This window comes from Hylaeus anthracinus, unplaced genomic scaffold (assembly GCF_026225885.1).
Source record: "Hylaeus anthracinus isolate JK02 unplaced genomic scaffold, UHH_iyHylAnth1.0_haploid 5, whole genome shotgun sequence".
NCBI classification, from domain to species: Eukaryota; Metazoa; Arthropoda; class Insecta; order Hymenoptera; family Colletidae; genus Hylaeus; species Hylaeus anthracinus.
In genome coordinates, this window is record NW_026535322.1 from 1,677,429 (window position 1) to 1,698,366 (window position 20,938).

The following is a 20,938-nucleotide window of genomic DNA, read 5'->3' on the forward strand; positions in this document are numbered from 1 at the left end:
TCCAGACAATGATGACGGGGGAAATAGTAATCTCTGGACGATAATTAACGAGCATTCTTCATGCTCTTCCATTTTCCGCGCGTACGTTGTTCCGCCTTCTCCCGAGGTCGTCGGTTCGTTATTTTGACGGATCTCTTCCCGATAATTAGCACCGCGATTAATCAACGCGTCGACCTGTTTCACGACGTTCGAGGAATGTGTTGTCATCCGCAGTCGAATTGCGGTTCGTACTCGTACTGTCGCGTCGAATTGGTTTCGATTCACAGGAAAAAAGTGACGAGAACGATAAAGCATATCCGACGAGTAATGACATTTTTTTACGATAGATCTGTCGTTTAATTTGGACAAATTTTTTCAACAGACATAGAGGGTACGAATACTTGCGATACTGGCTGTAGTTGACCGAAGAACGAATGAATTCCCATGCGGCGGTCGCGTAAGGAGCAATTTCTCTTTCTGGTAAATGCAGAGGACAGGTTTAATACAGCTCGGCGTCCGTACGTTTTATTTCGCCACGTTTTTCACGAAAAATCGGCATCACGAACAGCGCCGACTCCCCGTCAGCCTCGGAAAAAATAAGTCGCGCCAGAAATAAAGCGCGGCGATAAAAATCGCGCGGCTAAAATAAAAGCTAACCGCGGCCAATTTCCCACCGGCGCTGATTTTTCGCGAGGAAAATTCCCCGTGCGCGCGCACGCCTTTAAAAACGGATTTTTCTGCGTGGATTTTGTTTTCGAGCAATTCGCGTGCAATTTTTCGATTCGTGTTTCTATATTGCGTCGCTGGGAAATTAATGTCGTTTCTGGACGCGCTTGTGTACGCTGGCGTATTGTAACGTAAGTTTATTAAAACATATTTTCCCTTCGGCGTTTTACCGTGGCAATTGGGTGGAAGAAAATCGAGCACGCTACTCTGCACGAACTTCGACGAATGTGGCCGTAATTATCGATACCAAAAAAAAAAAAAAAATCTCGATGTACACGAGCAATTGAACGATGCTTTTAATCCGCTTCAAGTATTGTCATCACTGGTGCATCATCGAGGGTATAATGTCGTATGTACATCTAAATAAACAATCGCGTTGGTAATGCCGTTTCTCGTTCACCAAGTCGGATTGCTCGCCACGAGAATCGACAGGATCGACACTCGTGGGATTATCCTTGTCGAATGATGGTTCTTTCTGTCGTGTTGCCATTAAATTTAAACCCAGCTGCGTCCGCCGCGAGTACTCGATTATATTTCACGAGAGGTAACCCAGTAACTCGTTTCTATTTTCGAGCGGCTGTCCGACCAGCGCTGTACATTAATTTATCGCTCGTTGGTCCAGCCAACTTATCCATGAATTATCGTAGTTTTAAATGTATTTTCACGAAGTAACAGGTTGGCTCGACCCGGCTCAACGTAGGCCACGCGGAAACTTTTCGTTGGCTCGGTTTACTCTGGAAAACGCGAACTTCCATATTCCTCTTCTAACCCTCCTTCTGACGTTGCTACCCCCTGCGAAACGCGAGATTCGCTCGTGATTCTCCATTTCCGATGAGTTCCTGTTGTGGAAGCATTATCGTATTGTAGTATCCGCGACTCCCATACCCAACAATAAGGAGTCAAATAAGAACACGAAACGTAGGGTACGGGATTGGTCGCGTAGGTAAAGCGGTCGATTGTGGATCCGAGGGATCGTGGGTTCGAATCCCCGTGCCTTATTTTTCGTTTAGACTCCTACAGTATTCATATTTGATTCTTCTGAATTTAATCAACTACGAGGGTTTCTCCGTAGTCTTGGCGGAACTTTATCGACAAGGTTTCCATCGGCGGTTTTTCTCGCGGCGATAGGCGAGCGTTGATGTATTATTCGCCTTAAGATTTTGGTCTTCGATTTATCCATCCGAACCACAGACGAGGGGCTAGGGTAGTTGAAATATGTATGGGACGTTGGGAGTCCGACTTTTTGGAGGAACCACTCACAGGCTTTCCCTCAAGAAGAGGGTATTCCGTCGCAAAAGTCGAGGGCAGAGATCCGCCCGAAGAAGACTTTAAGAAAGTACTCGAGAGTCAAGTGGAAGGGCAAGGGTTTGTCATAGTGAATGTTATTTTCATGGAGAAGTAGATGGTCCATTCCGAGAGGGTGAACGTCGAGGTGCCGAGATGTTACGATGGTATATAGTTGAAAGACCAATTTTCTTCGGTAGCTTCAAGGTTCGTCGAGTACTGTCCACGTTTCCTTCGTTTTGCCAACCGCTGTACTACATATATAGACGCCACGGTACGTACCAACTCCACTCCAGTATTAATTACTAAACCACCAATAGACCCCGTAGTTTCCGTCCGGTGACTCTTGCATCCGAGAAGCTGCGTTCTAGGCACGAAGTTCGATTAAGGGAAGCGGTTACGAGGATCGATGCGGTCGTTGTTTCGAGTTTTATGGAGTTCGCGTTTTTTACGATCGGTTTGCACGCGGAATACCCTGCCCTGAACGCGGACACTTTCCAGCAGTGACGCACCTAGCAATTTAGCGAGGGCCGTGCGACTAGGAATTAACAGAGGCAAAAGCTCGGTCAGAGAAGATAGACGAAACGTTGAAGTTTTTAAATGAAACATAAAAAAATGTCAATGGTTAACCCTTTGCACTCGGATGTCCCATATGAGACTTTTTATAGTTAGACTGATTAATGTAATGCGATTCCTGTCCGTACATTTTTCCAACGAGACGGCGCAGAGTGCAAAGGGTTAAATGTATATTTGCGTTAGGGGTGCGTGGTTGCAATTGCTCCTTTGCGCCATTTCTCAGAGCACCACTGTTTTCCAACGAATTATTCCGTTATGTTTTTTCTCGTTTCAAACACGATTGTAGTTGGGTGTTCTTTGAAGATTACAGGAGGAATGGGGGCGTCGTCTAGTTCGTGTTCGCATTGTTTCCCGGTTTTCTCCTCCTCTGGAAACCCACGAGAAGCCATTTCCATGGCTAGATGAGTGACTCGTCTCGAAACGACTCGCTGGAACGCAATAAGAGACCGAACAAGAGTCTGAATGCGCGGCGGACGTGCAACTACCCCGTACCCTTTTCGCCTATGAAAATTTCTTATTGGCTTTCTTCGAGGATTCTTTCGTCGTCAAAGTCTACGAACTTTCCTCGAGAAGGATCTGCCCCGTCTCGGGATTCGGTGTTGTTGGACGGGAACTTCCCGATCTGCGATTCGACCGGGAACTTTGACGGGTCTAATTATGGAAATAATTTTGATGAACGAAAAAAAAAATGAAATCGACGCACCTACCTGTTCGCTCTACGACCAAATAATCATGATATAAATAAAAACACACAGAAAATGAAAGAAAAGAAGAACAAAAGGTGAACATAAGGTTAAAAACAAAGGCGGTTGCCGAGATGGAGATGTCGTTTAATCGTAAATCAATAAAATTAATGAATTAAATAAATAAATTAAAAATGTTTATACACATATTTATATATATATATAATATATATATATAATATAATATAAAACATAAATAGGGTCCCGAGACTGCTGGAGTACAGCGCGCATCCCACACGCCCCATCCCTTTTCGATCAAGTTGCGATCGTAACCTTAAGTCTCTGCTTTAGCTAGCCTAGCGCGTATTACATTATCATATTTTACATAAAATCGTTTTTTGCCTAGTGGTCTCTCTCTCTCTCTCACACACACACACACACACACACACACACACTCTCGCTCACTTTCTGTACCGTCTTCTATCACCGCTCGAGTGGCCAAATGATTTTCCACGTTTCCCTCGGCCGTTAACTTTGTCATTCGTTGAAGAGGTGTCACGGTTCTCGTCGATCGCTGTTGGAAAATTCCAAGAAGAAATTTAATATGTACTCATGGATAAGAATCAACTCCAATAACTCACGAATATTCGTTAGATGCTTCAGCCAACCGCTAATGTTACGATTAATTTTTTTCTATTTGTTTCCGAGTGCGTAAACACAAAGAAATATTCGGTAGCCCGTGCCATGGATCGTAACATCGCCATGGAGACGAGAACGTCGAGTTCTCTCGTTTCTGGTGTCGTTAGGCCCAGGTTTTCGCGACAGATCTCTCTTTTCTTCGACTCCCTTCACTCGCAACTTCACGCTCTACCGGCGTGGCCCACATTTTTCCAACAACGACCGACAAAAGATCTGGCTCTCCTCGCGAACAAACGACGACTACGACGACAACGCTCCCTTTCCATTTCGACGAAAGGGATGCCACCGAGGACGAGTAGCGATGGGTATCCAGCAGCGTTGGGCAAAATTTAATCAAGACGAAATCGACAATTATTCAATCATTGATTTCTCTGACACTGTATCGTTCTTACTGGAATAATAAATTATTTGTTGCGGGATTCACGATTAATTCAATCGTCAATCGTCGTCAGCGATTAACCACTCGCGGAGAATTAGTCGATCAATGCTCAACTCTGGTTTCCAGGTTCGGATTGCTAGAATTCACGAAAATTGTTCCGAGATCTGAGATGTCTCTAGAACGGTTGCCTCGTTCCCATCGCTAAAAACGGTTAATGAACGAAAAAAAATGCCATTTTCAGCGGCTTTTAGACCTCCCTGTTTTCGTGTTCACGTGTCCGTGTGTTTGCGTTTGCGCATTTGTGTAGTGTATTTTGCGTAGGCATATCGACCTAAACGATCTCCGAGTGTTTCGACTACTCTCACGACGTCCTTTATCGAGACCCTGGGCTCTTTGGTATTGTTCTCCAGTAGAGACTCCGAAAAGTGCGACCTCCGAACGCCCTTCTGCTTGCTGCTTCGTTTCCTTTTTTCTCTTTTCTTTTTCGTACTTTTCTTTTTTTTATCGGGCGCCTCGCAATCTTTCGAGGTCAAGCACCACTTTTGAATCACGAGCGTCACTCGAACGCTCTCTTCCGCTTTCCCAATATGAAACTGAAGGGGCTCGGGAGAGGCAAGCATCCGCCATAATAACTCTTTTTCTTGCTCGCACACATACACGCTTATACACACTCACTGTTTTTTACCTTTCACGCGTAAAGATACAAGCATACATATACACACGCATGCATTCTTTCGTTCTGTTTCTCGCGAGTAAAATTTCTATAGAGACGCGAGGCACGTGTCGTAACGCGACATTTTCTAAAAGGAGAGAGTAACAGTAGCAGTCATAGAAGAAGAAGAAGTAGAAGAAGAAGAAGTAGAAGAAGAAGAAGAAGAAGAACGAATATCGAGTTGATACGCAAGTTCTTGCCGTTTCGGTTCGAACAAAATTTTGTCCTGAAAAGAATATCTTGTCGTGTGTCGCATACCGAACGACCTTTCGTTTTCCTTTATAATATTACTTTGTTCTTTTCATTTGAATTCAACGTGACACGAGCATGCGCACCAACCCAATAAAAGACGTATTCGAAGGAGGATAGTACGAAGAAGAAATGAAGAAGGTACGAATGCCCCGGTACCAAAATTCATTTGGAACCTAATCCTACAATACAGAGGATTTGTTCTAATGCCCGACGACAACGGTTCCTGAAAATCCTTGCGCGAGAACTCGCTCCCGTTTGTTTTCTTTCCCCCGTTCGTTATTCACTGCGCTCCGTTTTCGCAGGTTTCACGATCGATCCGAATGATCGACGAATATCGCCTCCTGGTTCCTTTCTTGGTCGCGCGCTGGCCCTCTCACGACTTTCTTCTCGTGGGCTTCGAGAGGCTGTTTCGACCGACCGTACCCCGAGCACAACCCGATTGGTTCGAACGTCAGAATGGGGGTTGCACTCGAATATTGGAAGGGCCCCGCGCGATTATCGCTAGCAGTAGTACGAGGTCGAGAGTCCCAGCTTGCAGGAAAACGGCGCCCTACGCCGGTTGTACACACTTCCGGTGCTGATGACGTCCTTCGTCTCGCATCGCAGACCCGTGAAGCCTTCCGCGCATCTGCAACCACAAAAACATGTCGAATATTTAGCTAAATAACACACGCAGATTTTGAGTCGTCCTTTTTTAATATAAATAATCACCGTCTTTTTTTTCCTCAAAAATCCAAGAAAACAGTCAACGAATTGTTATTCGTTCATCTATTCCAAAATTTCCGCGATTCGCCGCTGAATTTCGTAACGCTAAACGAGGTAAAAGGGTGGGGATCCGACGCGGAGACAAGCCCGTCGCGTCCGCGACATTTCTTTGGAAAAATAATGTTATGCCGACGACGTCGTATTTATAGCACGGTTAACTAACCGCGACGAGACGTACGCATACTGCTGGTAGACGTGTCGTTGGAAAATCGTCGACGCTGAATCAGAAGCGTCTGTCGCGTGGTTGAACAATTTTCCGCGCGTTCTTTCTGCAATTAAGTTTTTTCTCGCCTAATGAACACGTCGTTGCGATGGCAAGCACGTGCTCGCATTGCGAGGGCACTTGGTACGCGAAGATAACAATCTGACTACTCGTTGCTAATAGAATAATATAATAATACATTCTCGAATAGGAGCAATGAAGCATATTGTCGTCGCCGACAAATTTTGCATCCACTGTTGCTTTTTATTACACAAGATCGCGCGGAAGGCGAAGCCTCCGGAGGAGCGTTCCAGAAGCGACGGGAAAGAAGGGAGGCCAGAAGATGGAATCGCGAGCTCTCTTTGAGAGCCCCGACTCCTCCGAGAATTTGTCATACGTCCTAGCGCGTTTAAAGCGTATTAAAAAACCTGACAGGGAACATATGCTTGAGAAGGGAAAGGGGAGAGGGGTCGTTAACGCGATAAATACCCGCGAAAGAGCATGTAATTTATCCCCCGGTGGCACGGTGAACGGCCACGAGGAATCGCGTTTCGCGTACAAATTTCGCCGATCGCGCTCGCAAGATTTTCGCGATTTTACGATCGTAGACGTCTTCGACGACCCCCTCGGAGCACCGTCTCTCGCTTTTTCGTCCACCAACGGCCCCGACGACCTTTTTCGCCCATCCCCACTATGCTCCAGCGACATCCTCGCGGATTTACGAGCACCGCGGACTAAATATACCGCGGCCGTGCGATTTACCGTTGAACAAACCTGAAACAGCGCCCGGAGATAGTACAATTCACTGTACCATTCACTTGAACCCATTAGCGCTCGCCGACGTAACTTCGCCCCGGCGACCGCGTAATTGGCTTTCCATTGAGATTTATCGTAATCACGCGTGTTTAACGGCTCGAGGAACTCTTTTACACGCGAACGTCGAATAAATTCAGCCGCGGAATTTTTACACCGCCGCGATATCGTTCTCCGGTTTGCACAATTCTGCGGACACGTCGATGCTTCCTCTAATTACGCGGATATATTGGAAAATTTGAATGGTGTACGGGGAATGGGGTGGGGGCGATGGAAATTAAACGAGAAATTCGTCAAACATCGGCCGAGAGAATTTGAGACAATACGGGCACCGTGGGTAATATGGGAGCTATTGTTCAAGTAAGTTAAATTATTATTGGCTTGTTTGCGGGACTGTAGAATCATCGTTTGTAGAAGATTTAAAGGATGCTTTTTTTTAGATGGCGGAGACAGACAGTCGTATCGAAAAGACGATGTTTCGGTATTCTGTATTTTGCCAGACCTTAATTCATTTCCTTTGATGCTTAATTTTTAGAAATAATATTTTTAGTTCTTCAGTGAAAAGCACTGTCAGCCACATATGGGTGACGTGGCGATCAACGTGTTCTTCTTATACCGAAGCAACCCGACGAACCAAATTCGGGATAAATTTCGGCTACTTTTGGGTGTTCCCCGATCGATCGCTTCCGTCCTTGGCTTTCCCATTGTTTTCGTGTCCCTGACAGTGCCCAGGTTGGGCAAAAGGGGTCCGTGTTCCTTTTTCCCCGAAGGTCGACATCGAAACCCTTTTTCGTGGACGTCGGAGCTACGGACTCGCGAAACTGTCAAACTTTTCGCGAATAAAAAGTTTCCCAAGCGGCAAGCATCAAAGCGGCCTCTTCTGGGAGTCTCAATCGCTTTAAGGGTGTCCTTTATTACGAGGAAAATTGCTCGCAAAGTTTCTCGAAAGTCGTTCGACTTTTGTTTCTTTTTTTTCAGGACGGAGAGGTAGGGAAGGTGAGCAGAACGGCATAAAGTCGTCCGGAACTTTTTCTCTCGGATAATTAGCGACCAGAAGACGTTACGGAGTCGAAGAAATCGCGACAATGGCCGTGTCTCGACCTGTGTTAATCAGACCCGAGATTTTATTATCGAACGTAATTGGACGCGGGCAGATCGTAGCGATATCGAGTCGTTAATGTCCCCGCTAATTGCAATCGACGAATTCTTCGAACATTCCTCGTTAACCTTATGGGCTGAGACAGAGAAAAAGTTACCAATTTTCAAGAATTTAATTTTCAATTTTCTCCAGTGTGAAGTGAAATTATTTGGCGAATTAATTAATTAATATCATGGTATGAACGGGTCAGCGGTAGTGCGTAGCAGTATGGGCAGTCGAAACGATGGGAAAAAGAAGCGTTCTTTGAGAGTTTCTCGGCAACGAGAATCTCTGAAAAAAGAAGTAACATTTTCGGAGTCGAGCGAGCCATTGGTCGCTCTCTGCGAAGTCTTAGCCACGGTTCCCAAGGGTTGGTCGACTCAGCTGGCTAGGCAAAGCTTCGTGTATTACGATCACAAAATTAAAAGCGCCTTTTTATGCAGCACTCTGCTTGGACTGGTTGGGCTGGTCGATGCCGGCTCTCTCTTCCTTTTCTTCTGCACGCAGAAATAGCGAGGGATGAAAAGGGCGCGCAGGTCGGTGGTTTTCCTCGGGTATTAATTCCCATATATGCTGCGAGTAAGGTTCAGTCTGTAACTACACCAGGAGCGTATGTACCGAAAGAAACTTTTTTGCGGTTTACTTAATTTAATAACGCTCCCGCGGAACGCAATTTCAAAGATAACACTTTGAAGGGGCAGAGGCGCATTGGCCGCCCCTCGGCGACCTTTCTCTACTTCCCGTTTCCTGTATTCCTCTGTTCCTCGCGCTCGCGCATATCCCAACCTCTGTCTTTCTTCTTCCATCGCTTTTTTATCACCTACCCCTTCCGCTGCCTTCATCTCTTGCCCTGCGCTGCGAGGTTCTGTTTCTCTTTGAAATTCGTCGAGTACGACTACGAACCTATGCGCGTCCACCTGTTACGATCCTCTGAATGTGTGTGCGCGGAACGACTCCGGGCTATAATGCACTATACTTTATTTCAAAACACTCTAGCATCAACGGTACGGACCAGGTGTAGACAAAATTTCATTCGAATAATAAATAACTAGCGGCTACGGAAACTACATGATCGAATCAAGTTACAACGGAACGAAAACAAATATTATACGAGGAAAGTTTTGCATATACAGTCAGCCCCATAAATATTCGTACCTTCTATTTCTATTAAAGAAATCTGTCTAAATTAAATGATAAGATTCATATCTTCAAATAAATGTTTCATTATAAATATGTACACGAATAAACTTTACTTTAGCATTTGCTTTAGATAGATTTCTTTAATAGACATAGGTAAGAATATTTATGGGACTGACTGTATGCATTCGTTTTCTCTTGAATATCTGTTAAAACTATTTTTGCTCTCCAGTCCTTTTTCGATCCTATAATTTAAACATGTATTTTTTTACAGAATGATGTCGTACAGTCGTTTACGTAGGTAAGAATTTAGCTCATTCGTGGACAGGGATTAACTTGGCCCCCCTCCCCTGTTTCAACCCTCGGAGGCAGCATTCCGCGTGTCTTCGGTGGGATGACTTCTATGGAGTAAAACTGGGTTACTTAACTTGGTCGTACAACGTCTGCATCCACCGAGGCGCGTACGTATTTCTACCCTCTTGCGTAGGGGCTCGAGCTCGCCAGAAGCATTCCTCTCAACCTTCGCTTTCTTTATCCCCTTCCGCCATAGCCATTCGCTCTCTTACACGAGGTATTCAGTTACAAATCGACGTGTATAAATACAACATCACCATTGCGATACGATTGTCACGTCGCGAAACAGCCACTGTCTCTCGGTAATGATCCTCCAGGGGTGACTCCTCGTACCTACCCCCTCGAAACGCAATTCCTTTAGTTCTCGATGTCGTCATGGTCTTATTTCGATGAAACGTAGCGGCTAAAAATAAGGGTGACGTAGCTTTCTCGTGGCTAAGGAAGCTCGAGTACTCGTTATTTCGCTACTCTTATGACTATCCGATCATCCGACGAGGACCTTGTAAGGATTTGAAATATTACGTGGAAGTAACGAGAATTATTCCTTATCAGAACGCTGGTAACGATCCCTCCGAAAGGACACCAGCTTATACCAAAAAGCATTGGACAGTGTCTAATTGTCGCGCCATCCTCGAAAAACAAACGAACCTGGCAGACACGAGTCGGTTCTCGATTTGATAAACGACGGGAATGGGAAGGATCGATTCGTTACCCTTAATCCGGTGTCTTTCACCAGACCACCCTTCCGCCCATGATATATTGCGATCGCAGGGTTAATCGGAGTCCAAGTAATTAGCGCGAAGTTTCCTCTGGTCGACAGCTGCCCCCAGGGGCCCCGCCCTTTGAAATCCGGGCCACCGATATCCAAAGGGGCATCCGTAATGCTGTTGTCCTCAATTATGGTTGCGTTCACCTTTAACGGAAACTTTCGCGTGTCTTGACCTTACCGAGGTCGTCGTTGAAAAGGTTTTCCATAGCTGATTCGATCGGTCAGGGCAGCGGCTAGGAAGAAAATGAGGTTCGCGGGGAAATGACGGGACCAGAGATACGTTTTCAGATAGAGGGTTCCCGAGGGTGGTGGCCAACCCCTGTCCGTCGAAGAGCCACGATTTACGCCGCGCGTTTATGTCACGGAGGAGCTCGTGAAATAGTCCGGCGTCGACGAATAGTTGCCGGCCGTTATAAGTAGATTTATGCCGAACCATAACCCTTGGACGTGGTATACAGGGGCCAGGATCCCGGAGTGGACGAAGGTGGCGGGAGAGAGATAGAGCTCACGAGGGAAAGCTCTGATGTCCCGAAGGGTGCCAGCTGGCGGGACAGGTTACTGTCTGGGAAATTGGTACGTCGGATAGCGGTGTTCACCCTCGATCATTTTCCATCGTCGTGTCGTTCCCTGCTAGCACCGGGGACTGGGAAAATGGCCGGATGCAGCCAGACTATCTCCACCGTGCATCCTCGGCGCAGGAAGTTGGGGGATCCTTCTCAGTTCATGGTGAATCGAGTCGAAACCCAGATTTACTGGAATTTGGACGACGAGGAGTCGACGTTCTAAGACTTGTGGCTTAGGATAGGCATTTACGCGACCGTACGTTTTTCATTATCGAGTCTTACTTGCTCGAAGATCACTAAAACGCGCGATACTATTCGAAACGTCCACCTACGCGATTCTTCTCTCCATTAAAGACCTTCGATGGTTGGCTTGAAAACTTCTCGAACTCGCTGCGTAGAACCGGTAGAGTTTCGCTCAACTTTGTCAGGCAAGTATATCCAATAAGGCGACAAGACGGAAAAATTCCGAACGTGTTCGCGAATAAAAGCTGCAGAAGAGAAATAAGGCCATAGGATGCATAAAGTTGGGGGTGAAAATTTTACGAGCGTCGACTTACGATCCACGCGCAGTGTTCTGGCGAGGCATAGTTGTCGAACGGTCCCGATCTTTCTCTAATTAATTACAGGGGCGTTTAATTAAGCGAAACGGACGAATTTCACGAGCCGGAGCTACGACCACTCTCGAGTAAACCTTGGAGAATCGGTGTCGGAGTAAGGCAATCGTCAGGGCCGATGTTCATCCCGAATTAAATCGCTCGATAAATGTCGCGTACAAAAGTTGTTTACTTTCACGTGGTCATATTTCTCCCCTGTTTGCAACGTTACGGTAGTTAAATATAAAACAGAGGTGGTCGTTTTGCCTTTGTTGATTTATTTATAAATCACTTTCTATTCAATTTCGTCGCCTCGACAATCTGATCCGCGCCAACATCTTCAATTAATTATTTTCATCTGCGACTGAATAAATCTGGAAAACGCTGACTCGGTGAATCGTCGTCGATTCATGGTCATTGCCCGTTCCGCGTTCACTCACGTAATTATTAATAATTCTTTAATCGGGCCATCGACGACGCGAACCAGCGGATGCAACAGGGCGTCGCGTCACACGTCATACCTCGCAAATTCGTTCAGCTGTAAAAATTAACGGTTTCATTTACTAGAGGCTGCGCAATATTTACGAAACAAATTGGCGAACTGTTCGCTCGTTTCGGACTAAATGTACGATCCAAGGTGAAGGTAACCCGTTCGTTGACAATTTCTCGCGTGACAAGAAATCGGAAAGTTCTCTTGCTAGGGCGTTGACAAGAAAGAAGTTATCTTTGCCTCTGTTACATATCTCGTAATATTTCTATTCGGAAGTGGAAGGTGGTGAACCGTAGGCTGTGCCAGGAAATCGATTAATTACTCCGAGTAGTCGGTGGTGACTGATCGAAACTCTGCGGAAATCCGCGCTGAAAAATCGGCGGCCGTGCGCTACATAGAAAAGCACTTCAATCGGATTGGTCGGCACGACGAGTCGTTTGATTAAGTTTCCGTTTATTACCCACGAACGTGGCCGCATATCGAATCTCTCTCATTATTATTCGTTCCCCCGGATCAATGGCCGGCTTGCGTGTACGGCTCGATATCGATTCCGGTCAATTTCATACCCCCGTAACGTGATATTAAAATCGCCATTAAACGCTACTATTCTCTCGTTTCGCGCATACAATTTCCGCGTCGGTATTTCGTTTCGTTGGAATACAAGGAAATAAAGAAGCTCTGTTCTCACCGATTATTGGGGTTGCTGCCAGAGCCGTTCCACCCCTGAAACCTTTTCAGGTCGAGCCTTTAACCAGGCGCGATTAAACCTCCGAACAACGTGGATTTTTTCGTTCGTAAGATATTTCTTTAGTTACTCTTCGTGTATCGAAGGAAAGTATAGGCTACTTATTCGTGTATCGACATTGCCAAGTTGATATCATCCTGGTGTAGCTACAAGCTCGGTTTTCACCATCGACGAGTTGATTCGTTGGATAGTTAGTCGATACTTTCGACGTGCTCGTCGTCGTGTGCTCTCGTAATGACTCGCAGGTACAAGGGGAGGAGGGTGTCGATACTCTACGAAACGTCGTTAAAAATTTCAGCAATTGAACGCGACTAGAAATCGAATCTGTCCGCCGTATCAGCGACGATTAACGGAATTTTGCAACACTTCCAGTGATTGGTAAACAAGGGTCTCTGTTTTATCAATAATACGGAGGAGATAACTTTTCTGAGTGGAAACGTTGACCTAGCAAGAACGGTGGCGGGTCTAGCACCGAAGTAAAATGGACAAGGAAAGCTATATAGGGCGAAACGAACGAGTGAGGTTGGAAAAGTTAGTTTCGGTGACATATGTGGCCAACACACGTACAGACGGAAGTTGAGTCGAGATCGGGTAGGGGACCACCCCCGCCACGGGGCTGCGTGACATTTCCACCCCTGTAACTACCTCGAACCGTCGCTTAAGGAAATAGAGCTGTCCGACGCAAGCACGCTTTTCGCCAGCAACCGGTTCGCAAGATGTGCCAATAAACGGTAATCGACGCAAAAAGTTTGGGTATCCTCCGTCGAGGGCGGAACCTGTCACCGGATTTAGAATGTGTACATATCGTTGTTATACGAGCTCGCGAGTAGACTCCGAGAAGACTCCTCTTTTCGCCATTTTCCAAGGAATTGAATTAATCATCGTCGTGCTTCACCTTTCGTTCTCCTTCGCAACTACCCGCGGATTTTAAAATTCACTTAAGAGGATGCGAGAGGGGATAGAAAACGTTAGAAATGCGATGCTTTAAGACCTGAAACCACTATATGTCTAGATGAAAAGCTCCGCCGTACAACTGTTGGCAGGCGCGACCACCTTCCCGGATTCTCCGTTCGTCGAATTAGCATTTAATAACTAATCCAACTGTTGTTTCCTTCCACGGGGCGTTCGATATCGATTGCCGGGAATCTCTTTCCAATCTGTTTTAGATTTGCCAGCGTATGCATAATTCATAACCGATGGGAGACTTGTTATTCAAAGCCGATCCGGGACACGCGGCCTGCCGAGCGCAGGGGTCGGTACAGTTTAATACTTCGGCAGCTTGTCCGTGATAATTCAATCGGCGAGCGTGGGCCGTAGTCTTAATGTTTACGCCGTTGCGTAACATCTGGGTAAGGTATTAATCAGTGGGGCCATTAGTCACCACGCCGAGTGCGAGACGCGCGAACAATCCGGTAGCGATTCACCTTAATTAATTAAGTTGCCGCCTGGCGAAGCGAGACGATTCGAGGCGTTTTGCCCTTTCCCGCTATGGAATCCACCCCCTACCCTCTCCCTTGTTCATTTGCTTCCGTCTTCTCCTATCCGAGTTTTTGTACAAAATTTTTCTTGCCACCGAGTTCCGAAAGCAATCGGTCACCGAACGAATATATCATCGGGAGATCTAATAGCGCGATGATGTGCCCCGCGAACTAATAAATTCTCATCAGGCACAGATAAATTATAAATAAAGTGGAAATATAAATTCCGGCAAGTTTACGATTTCGTTCGATCGAACTTTCGAATCTATTCGGATCATGGAGGAACCGAGACGTACAAACGAAAAGCGGTTATACGAATATCTCTTTCGGGTGATTTATGGCCCACGGGCGTGTTCGAAATTTTGTTATTCAAATATGGTACTCCCATTTTAATTTCTCCGAGCCACTATCTACGGCCGTAATATTTTTTTAAAGATTAAACATTTTTAAAGGAGAACGCTACTCCTGTGATCGAATACGGTGCGATAGTATTTGAGTATTTTGTACGATTATAGGATTTAGGTTTGTTGAAGGAATTTATCCGAATCAAATGATACATGTACATGTATATGTAATATATTTTTATGGAAGCGACAGAGAGTAACGCAAAGCGGAAAGGAAGATGTCGCCGAACGAAATAGAAATAGAGACTTCGCGACCCCCTTTACGGGCAAGGGTGGTCGGAGACGCGAATATATATTTGTGTGATCCTACGATGCGAAATTTATGGTCGAATTACCACCGACTATCGGGGACAGTTGCTGTGGCGGGGGAGGCAAAAAGGATCGCGAGCCAGACGAAACAAATCTGGCGGACCTAATAAAAGGCGAAACGGCCGGATATTCTATCGCGTCGACGCCACTCCCGCCCCATCCACCCTTCTCCTACGAACGAATGAAAACGATTTCGAGCTCATGGATATGGCGTTTTCCTTTCGAGCTGCCTTTCACAAACGTCGAAATGAAATCTGATAAAGGAAACGTCGACGCTGCCCTCTCCTCGCTAAAAGCGTACGAATATTATTTTTTGATTTCAATTTGCTTATTAATATCTGCGCGCATCGGCACCGCAAAACCGTACGTTATTCGCAATGCGAGCGCACATTTCGTTCCCCCCCATAGACGTAGAATTAATTTCGACATTTCGTTAAATATCTTATTTCACGGTTTGGTCGCGTACGTAATGAAAAATTTATACAAATAGTAGTTAGCTGAAAAGGATATAATATAATGAAATTTTATTAGAGTTACTGGTCTTCTAACGATATTATTTAAAGTAACGATATTACGTAAAGCAAAAAGCCGAACATTTCTCACGAGGTGCTAAATTCATTTGACATGTAAGTAACACGTGAAAGCATCGTCAGGCCGAGGGTAGTAGAACAGAGAGTTGGAGTAATTTCACATCGATACAATCTACCCCTGGGAGACAGTGCTTCCGACGTAGCGGGGAGCTTTTAAACTTCACCGGGTGTAAATCTACCTTTAGTGGCCCGCACGCCAGCATAAATCAAGCGCGAAGAAAGCGATCGTTCGACGATAATCCGACGGATTAGTAACGTTCTGTCATTGGCCGCATTTTTCAACCGGAACGACCACCAACGAATAACAGGGTTCCTCTTTATTTATTAACGAGTGGAACATCAGTTATGTTCGTAACTTAATAACAAGATCCAAGTTTAAGATAATTAATGTAATTACTTCAGTCTGCATAATTATTAATAATAATAATTTAATAATTAATAATTATTAATAATACGAATAATTGCTGAGTTCGCTAAACGCTGAAAATTGTCACTAAAATTAAAATGCATCGCACCGTCGGTGTTCTCATTTATTCGCGTACTATTTTAAGATAACTGTATTAGAAATAATTTTAGAATCGCGGTAAAAAAATAATTTACTCGATCGTCGCTGATTAAATAAAAATTGGAACTCGACCTATAGAATCGAACGTGTCACGATGAACAAATAAAAATGGCACTGCCTGCTCGAATAAACGTCGCGAGTAAATTGCTGTACGCGGCGGTATTTATTATGCGAATAAAATTGTCTCGTTGTCTGCCACAGACTCGCAACAACGATGAACCCAGAATAGGTTGGAGAGGGAGGCGGCGAGACGGCAACGGGATCGAGAAAAATAGAATCGGTCTCCTTCTCCTTGGTCCATGGCTCCGCCATGGGAGCCAGGTGTATCTTTTTGCCGGTGCGATGAGATTTTTGGCTCACGATCAAGACTCGAATGTTTTGGCTAGCCGTGGCCATGGTACCGTCTTGTCTGCCGCGTTTCTGCGTCGCGAGAAAAAAAGCTTGATCCGAGCTTCCGCGCGAACGACGAACAGAGGAGGCCAAACTTTTATTTTGTCTTCGCGAAAACGCGTCGCAGGGACGTAACATGGTCCCATCAACGCCTCGTGTTTCTCTTTCGTTCAAAACATAATAGCAGGGTAGTGCACGTTCCCAGGTTCAACTCCGCGACGTTCATTTTCCATGCAAATGCGCTTGGTCAAAATCATCGACGACTCCCCCTCGGGCCGTTGCTTTAATTTTGTCCGTGTCATTACGTTATTCATTTTCCACCTCAGCAGAGAAATCGATATCGCGTAATAACGCAGCGCTTTCATCTTGCTCTGAAATATCTCTTACTTTTAATTAAACAAAATTAAACGTAGGATTCGAAGGAAAGCGATTCGCGGTGAGACTCGAGAAAGAAATTTCATTTTTCGAAATCTTTAAAGCGCGAAGAGTTCCTCGAAGGCTCTCCAGGCGTCGAGATCTCGACTCTCCGCGCGACTAAATTGAGACAGAATCGCTCTCGGTGCATCCAATACGCCGTCGATCGAAATAAAACTCTATCCAGTTCAGAGGGAGCGAAAGAAGGAGGGAGGAAAGCAAACCGTTGAAGATGGCGCGACTCGAGACAGACGAGACACTTTATTCGTGTATTTTCTCGAGACGAGCAAATCCTTCGGCGTAGTTTTGACACCGTGAACGGCACTGTCTCGTCTAGCGTGCCCGCGCGCTCGGAAAAAGCAGCGCCCGAGAGAAAGATTTCGCACGAAAGCAGAAACGTCGACGCGCGCGACTCGTCTCGACGCGCGAAGAGAGGAAAGAAAGAGAATGACGATGTAGGAGGGGTTGAGGGAAAGGGGGGTCTCTATTTTGTCTTCGCGAGAAGACACGTTCAGACAGGGGCGTAACTCCCCTTCGTTGTCGTCGTCGTCGTCGTCGTCGTCGTCAACCCCCTCCACCGTCCCTTCCGACGATTCTTCCCCCTCATCGCAACTTCTACACGTCGCGACGTATATTTTTGTCATCCTGTTCGTCGTGGAAACGCGCGAGCACCGATTTGCCGGAGTTTTACGTGTCAAAACGCATTATCGTATTGGTTGCACGTTTCTCGACTGCTGTCACCGCGTTCTTCGTACCGATTTTCCGTATCCCCCATCCCCCCCCACCCCTCCTTCCCATGAGTTCTCGCAAAGCCGATTCTCGAAAAGGTGTCGTCGACACGCGTCGAAATTTTCTTCTTCGGAGTATTCGTTTCATAGACTTTAACGTTTCGATTGTTCTTTTTTTTTTCTAGAATTGGTCTACAAAGTCCATTACTATCGATTTGTTCTACTATTTTGCGTAAAGGTATTCTTAACGTTCGATTTGCAATCCGTAAAAATGCCAGTGAACGGCGAAATTATTGCGGATATGTTGTACGAATTATTGTTATTTTACGTTCCTCGAATTTGGTCAAGAATGTCGCTCATCTCTGGAATTCGATCAACGTTCGAGCCGCGCCCATATTCCGTTAATCGTCGAATCCGTTGAACGGGACGAAATTAATAAAAGCACGACGCGCCGCGAGCGTTCGAATTGCTGCAGGACGTCCCTTTGCGGCCCGAATAGCCGAACATCACGCGAACACGTGACATATAATTAAACTATCATCTCCATATTCATGCCAGGCAAAGCAAACTTCCATACTCATCCATATACATTGCTAAACAGTTGTCGGTCAGCTATTTGCATTCAGGTTACAGTCTTCATTAACCGGTCCGGTGCTCGCACATTAAAACGCAAAATTTTTTTACGGCCTGGCGCTACGTCGTTGACTTTTAAAAAATACGCACGGATCACGCCAAGCTCGCTCCAATTCTCTCTCTCTCTCTCTCTTTCCCTCTCTGTCGATATTAATGTTCTCCCGGTTATTTCCGCTACAGAAAAATCTACTCTTCTACCGCTACGTTAAGTTACGGTATGTCTCGTGTTCGTGGGCGATTTTTAACCCTGTCTCGTGGATGGCTACGGACCGGTTTGCAATGATTTTTCACACAATAGGTTCCATAATTTCTCCGAGGAGAAAATATCATTCGGTATGTTCGGTTATTTTTATTTCGAGTCCCTACTTTTCTTTTATCGAGCAAGGTGGTGAAAGAAAACAGAGCGTAGGAAAAGGTGATATTCGAATACACAATTGAAAGAGTTATTCCAAGCGATCGAATACTTCGGAAGCAATCGAGTAATCTCATTCCTGTAACAAAAGAACGTCGGAAAGGGAAATTCGATATTCCTCTCTCGCATGATCCCTGATGAGTCCAGTTTTCGCAAAGCTTTGCCGTGGCGAAAGTGTCGGCTGCGAGTGCTCGTTAAGAATTCCTGAGATAATCCACGTATCCCTTTGAAAAGGATACGCCTACCAGCGAGGGTAATGTTCTCCTTCGTATTTGCACATGGCGGCGCCGGGGCTAAATAAATCATTATCAGAGAGCGGAGCGGCGCTGGTTGAATAATACGTACAGTGTACCGCGGCGGGCGGGTAGATTTTAGGTGGCTTTCGTGGATTAATTATCCATTCATAAGCTACCCTTTGGACCCACGGAACCGCGCCTTTCGACGATCCCACGGCGCAAAGATCGAAAAGACTCGCTTCGCGACTAAACGTGCACTTTCTGAAACATTAAAGCTCCATCAAACTAGACCAAGCGAACGCTAGCAGCAGTATCATTTGTTCAATTCTTTTGTTTGTTCGTTCCTAGATCGCTGAAATATCACACTGTGCGGCGATTGCGTCTCAATGTAACTACTTTCGAGAGTGCCACTTAGGTTAATTAAAATTTAATATAGAAAAGTTTCCGCAAACGCGGTCTCTTTGCTTCTGGAACAGTCGTAGTCTATTTTGATGATTGCCTTTCGAAGACTTTTAATTTGCAATTACAGGACCCGTTGAGGACACAGGGATGGTGTACCCGTTGAAAAGTCGACTATCCAAAGTTTGGAGAGAGGATTGTCGTCTTCGTTTGCGGAGAACCTTGTCCGCGAACGTTCGTTTTCAAAACTCTGAAGCTTCTTCGATTCGTTCAAACCGTCTGGTCTGGCGAGATTCTCGACGTCCGAACCTTTGCACAGCTAAATTACTCGAGAACAGAGAGGACCGAATGTACGTCGCTACCCTTAACCCGTAGGTACCGCGTAGAGGCGCTCAGGATGAATTATTAGGTTGCACGAGAGTACCCTGGAGCCCCGACCACTAGCCGTTTAAGCTTTCACGAGGGACTCGATTCACGTTTAACGAGGTTCGTCCTCAAACAAGCACAAAGAAACGCGTTTCTGCGTGGTCAGGGTTTCTGCGAGCTGGCTCGAAAACCATTCAGTTTTTGGCCGTCGATGCAACTATTTTCAGTTTGGTGCACTTATGCCATCTGGATGACGATAACATTTTCAAATAAATCAGATCAATTCTAGACAAACCGATATTACGTTTGCCCAGCAATAAATGTTGACAAGCAACAATTCCGTTGTAATGCACCTAACGCAATATTCCACGTACTCTCGAGAATTGTCCTTGGAAAATTGTCCTTGGAAATGATCAAGTTCCGACGTTTATACCAAAGTAGAGAGGTTTCGTACTCGAGCGTCTTCGAGACGAGGGGAGAACCGTTTCAGAAACTAAATCAGAATTTCCGCAGCTTTACGAATCCGTCGTCTTTGTTCCCGCGACTATAAACCCGCGTTCCTTTGCGGACGGTAATATTTTTTATATCTGGAACGTAAGAGAAATTTATGTCGGCTCGGGAACACGAAAGCTCGATTTCACGACGAAGCCCCGGTGCGTTTTCTACGCGGTGCGGAGTTTCTCGTGGCTGTGGGACCATGTCACGAGAATAATATTTATACGTTCGATGCGTGGCGGCGATAGCAATGGAAAACCACGAACCAGGGATGTTCGAGGCGGTCTCGCACTCGTGTGCGAATATAAAATTTTCATAATTATCGCGTCTGGCGGCGTTACATCCTCGCCTCGTGCTCGCCCAGGGTGCCTATTATTATTGTTATTATCGTCATTAATATTTTTAATTTACCCGACAGAGAGCATTAGCGTTTCCAATAACGAGAAAGGGAAATTATTTTAACGTCGAACGCGGAGGGATAATTGGTCCATGCGGCGATGAGGGATTCCATTAAGCCTTCGGCGTAACCTGTGCTACGATTCTACGATGCGTGTCATCAGAGACATTTTGAAATTTAACGCTGTTTCTGTATCTCTTATGAATCTTGATAATATTACCTGTGCGTAACGTGACGACAAAAAGTTTTGAAAGGAGAAGAAC

The 20,938-nt window shown here is 45.7% G+C and overlaps 1 protein-coding gene across 2 annotated transcripts in view; it reads right to left on the reverse strand.

Annotated features, from left to right (window-relative positions):
• The window catches only part of LOC128895924 (protein vein), a 224,301-nt gene that overhangs the window by 14,739 nt on the left and 188,624 nt on the right, over window positions 1-20,938 (reverse strand). Inside the window, exon 5 of one of the 2 annotated variants that reach the window (XM_054158937.1) lies at window positions 5,860-5,918. In XM_054158937.1, the coding sequence (XP_054014912.1) occupies window positions 5,860-5,918 (59 nt within the window). Of the gene's footprint in view, window positions 1-4,076; window positions 5,919-20,938 lie in introns of those variants that run through there. The other variant, XM_054158936.1, reaches the window with a different exon arrangement.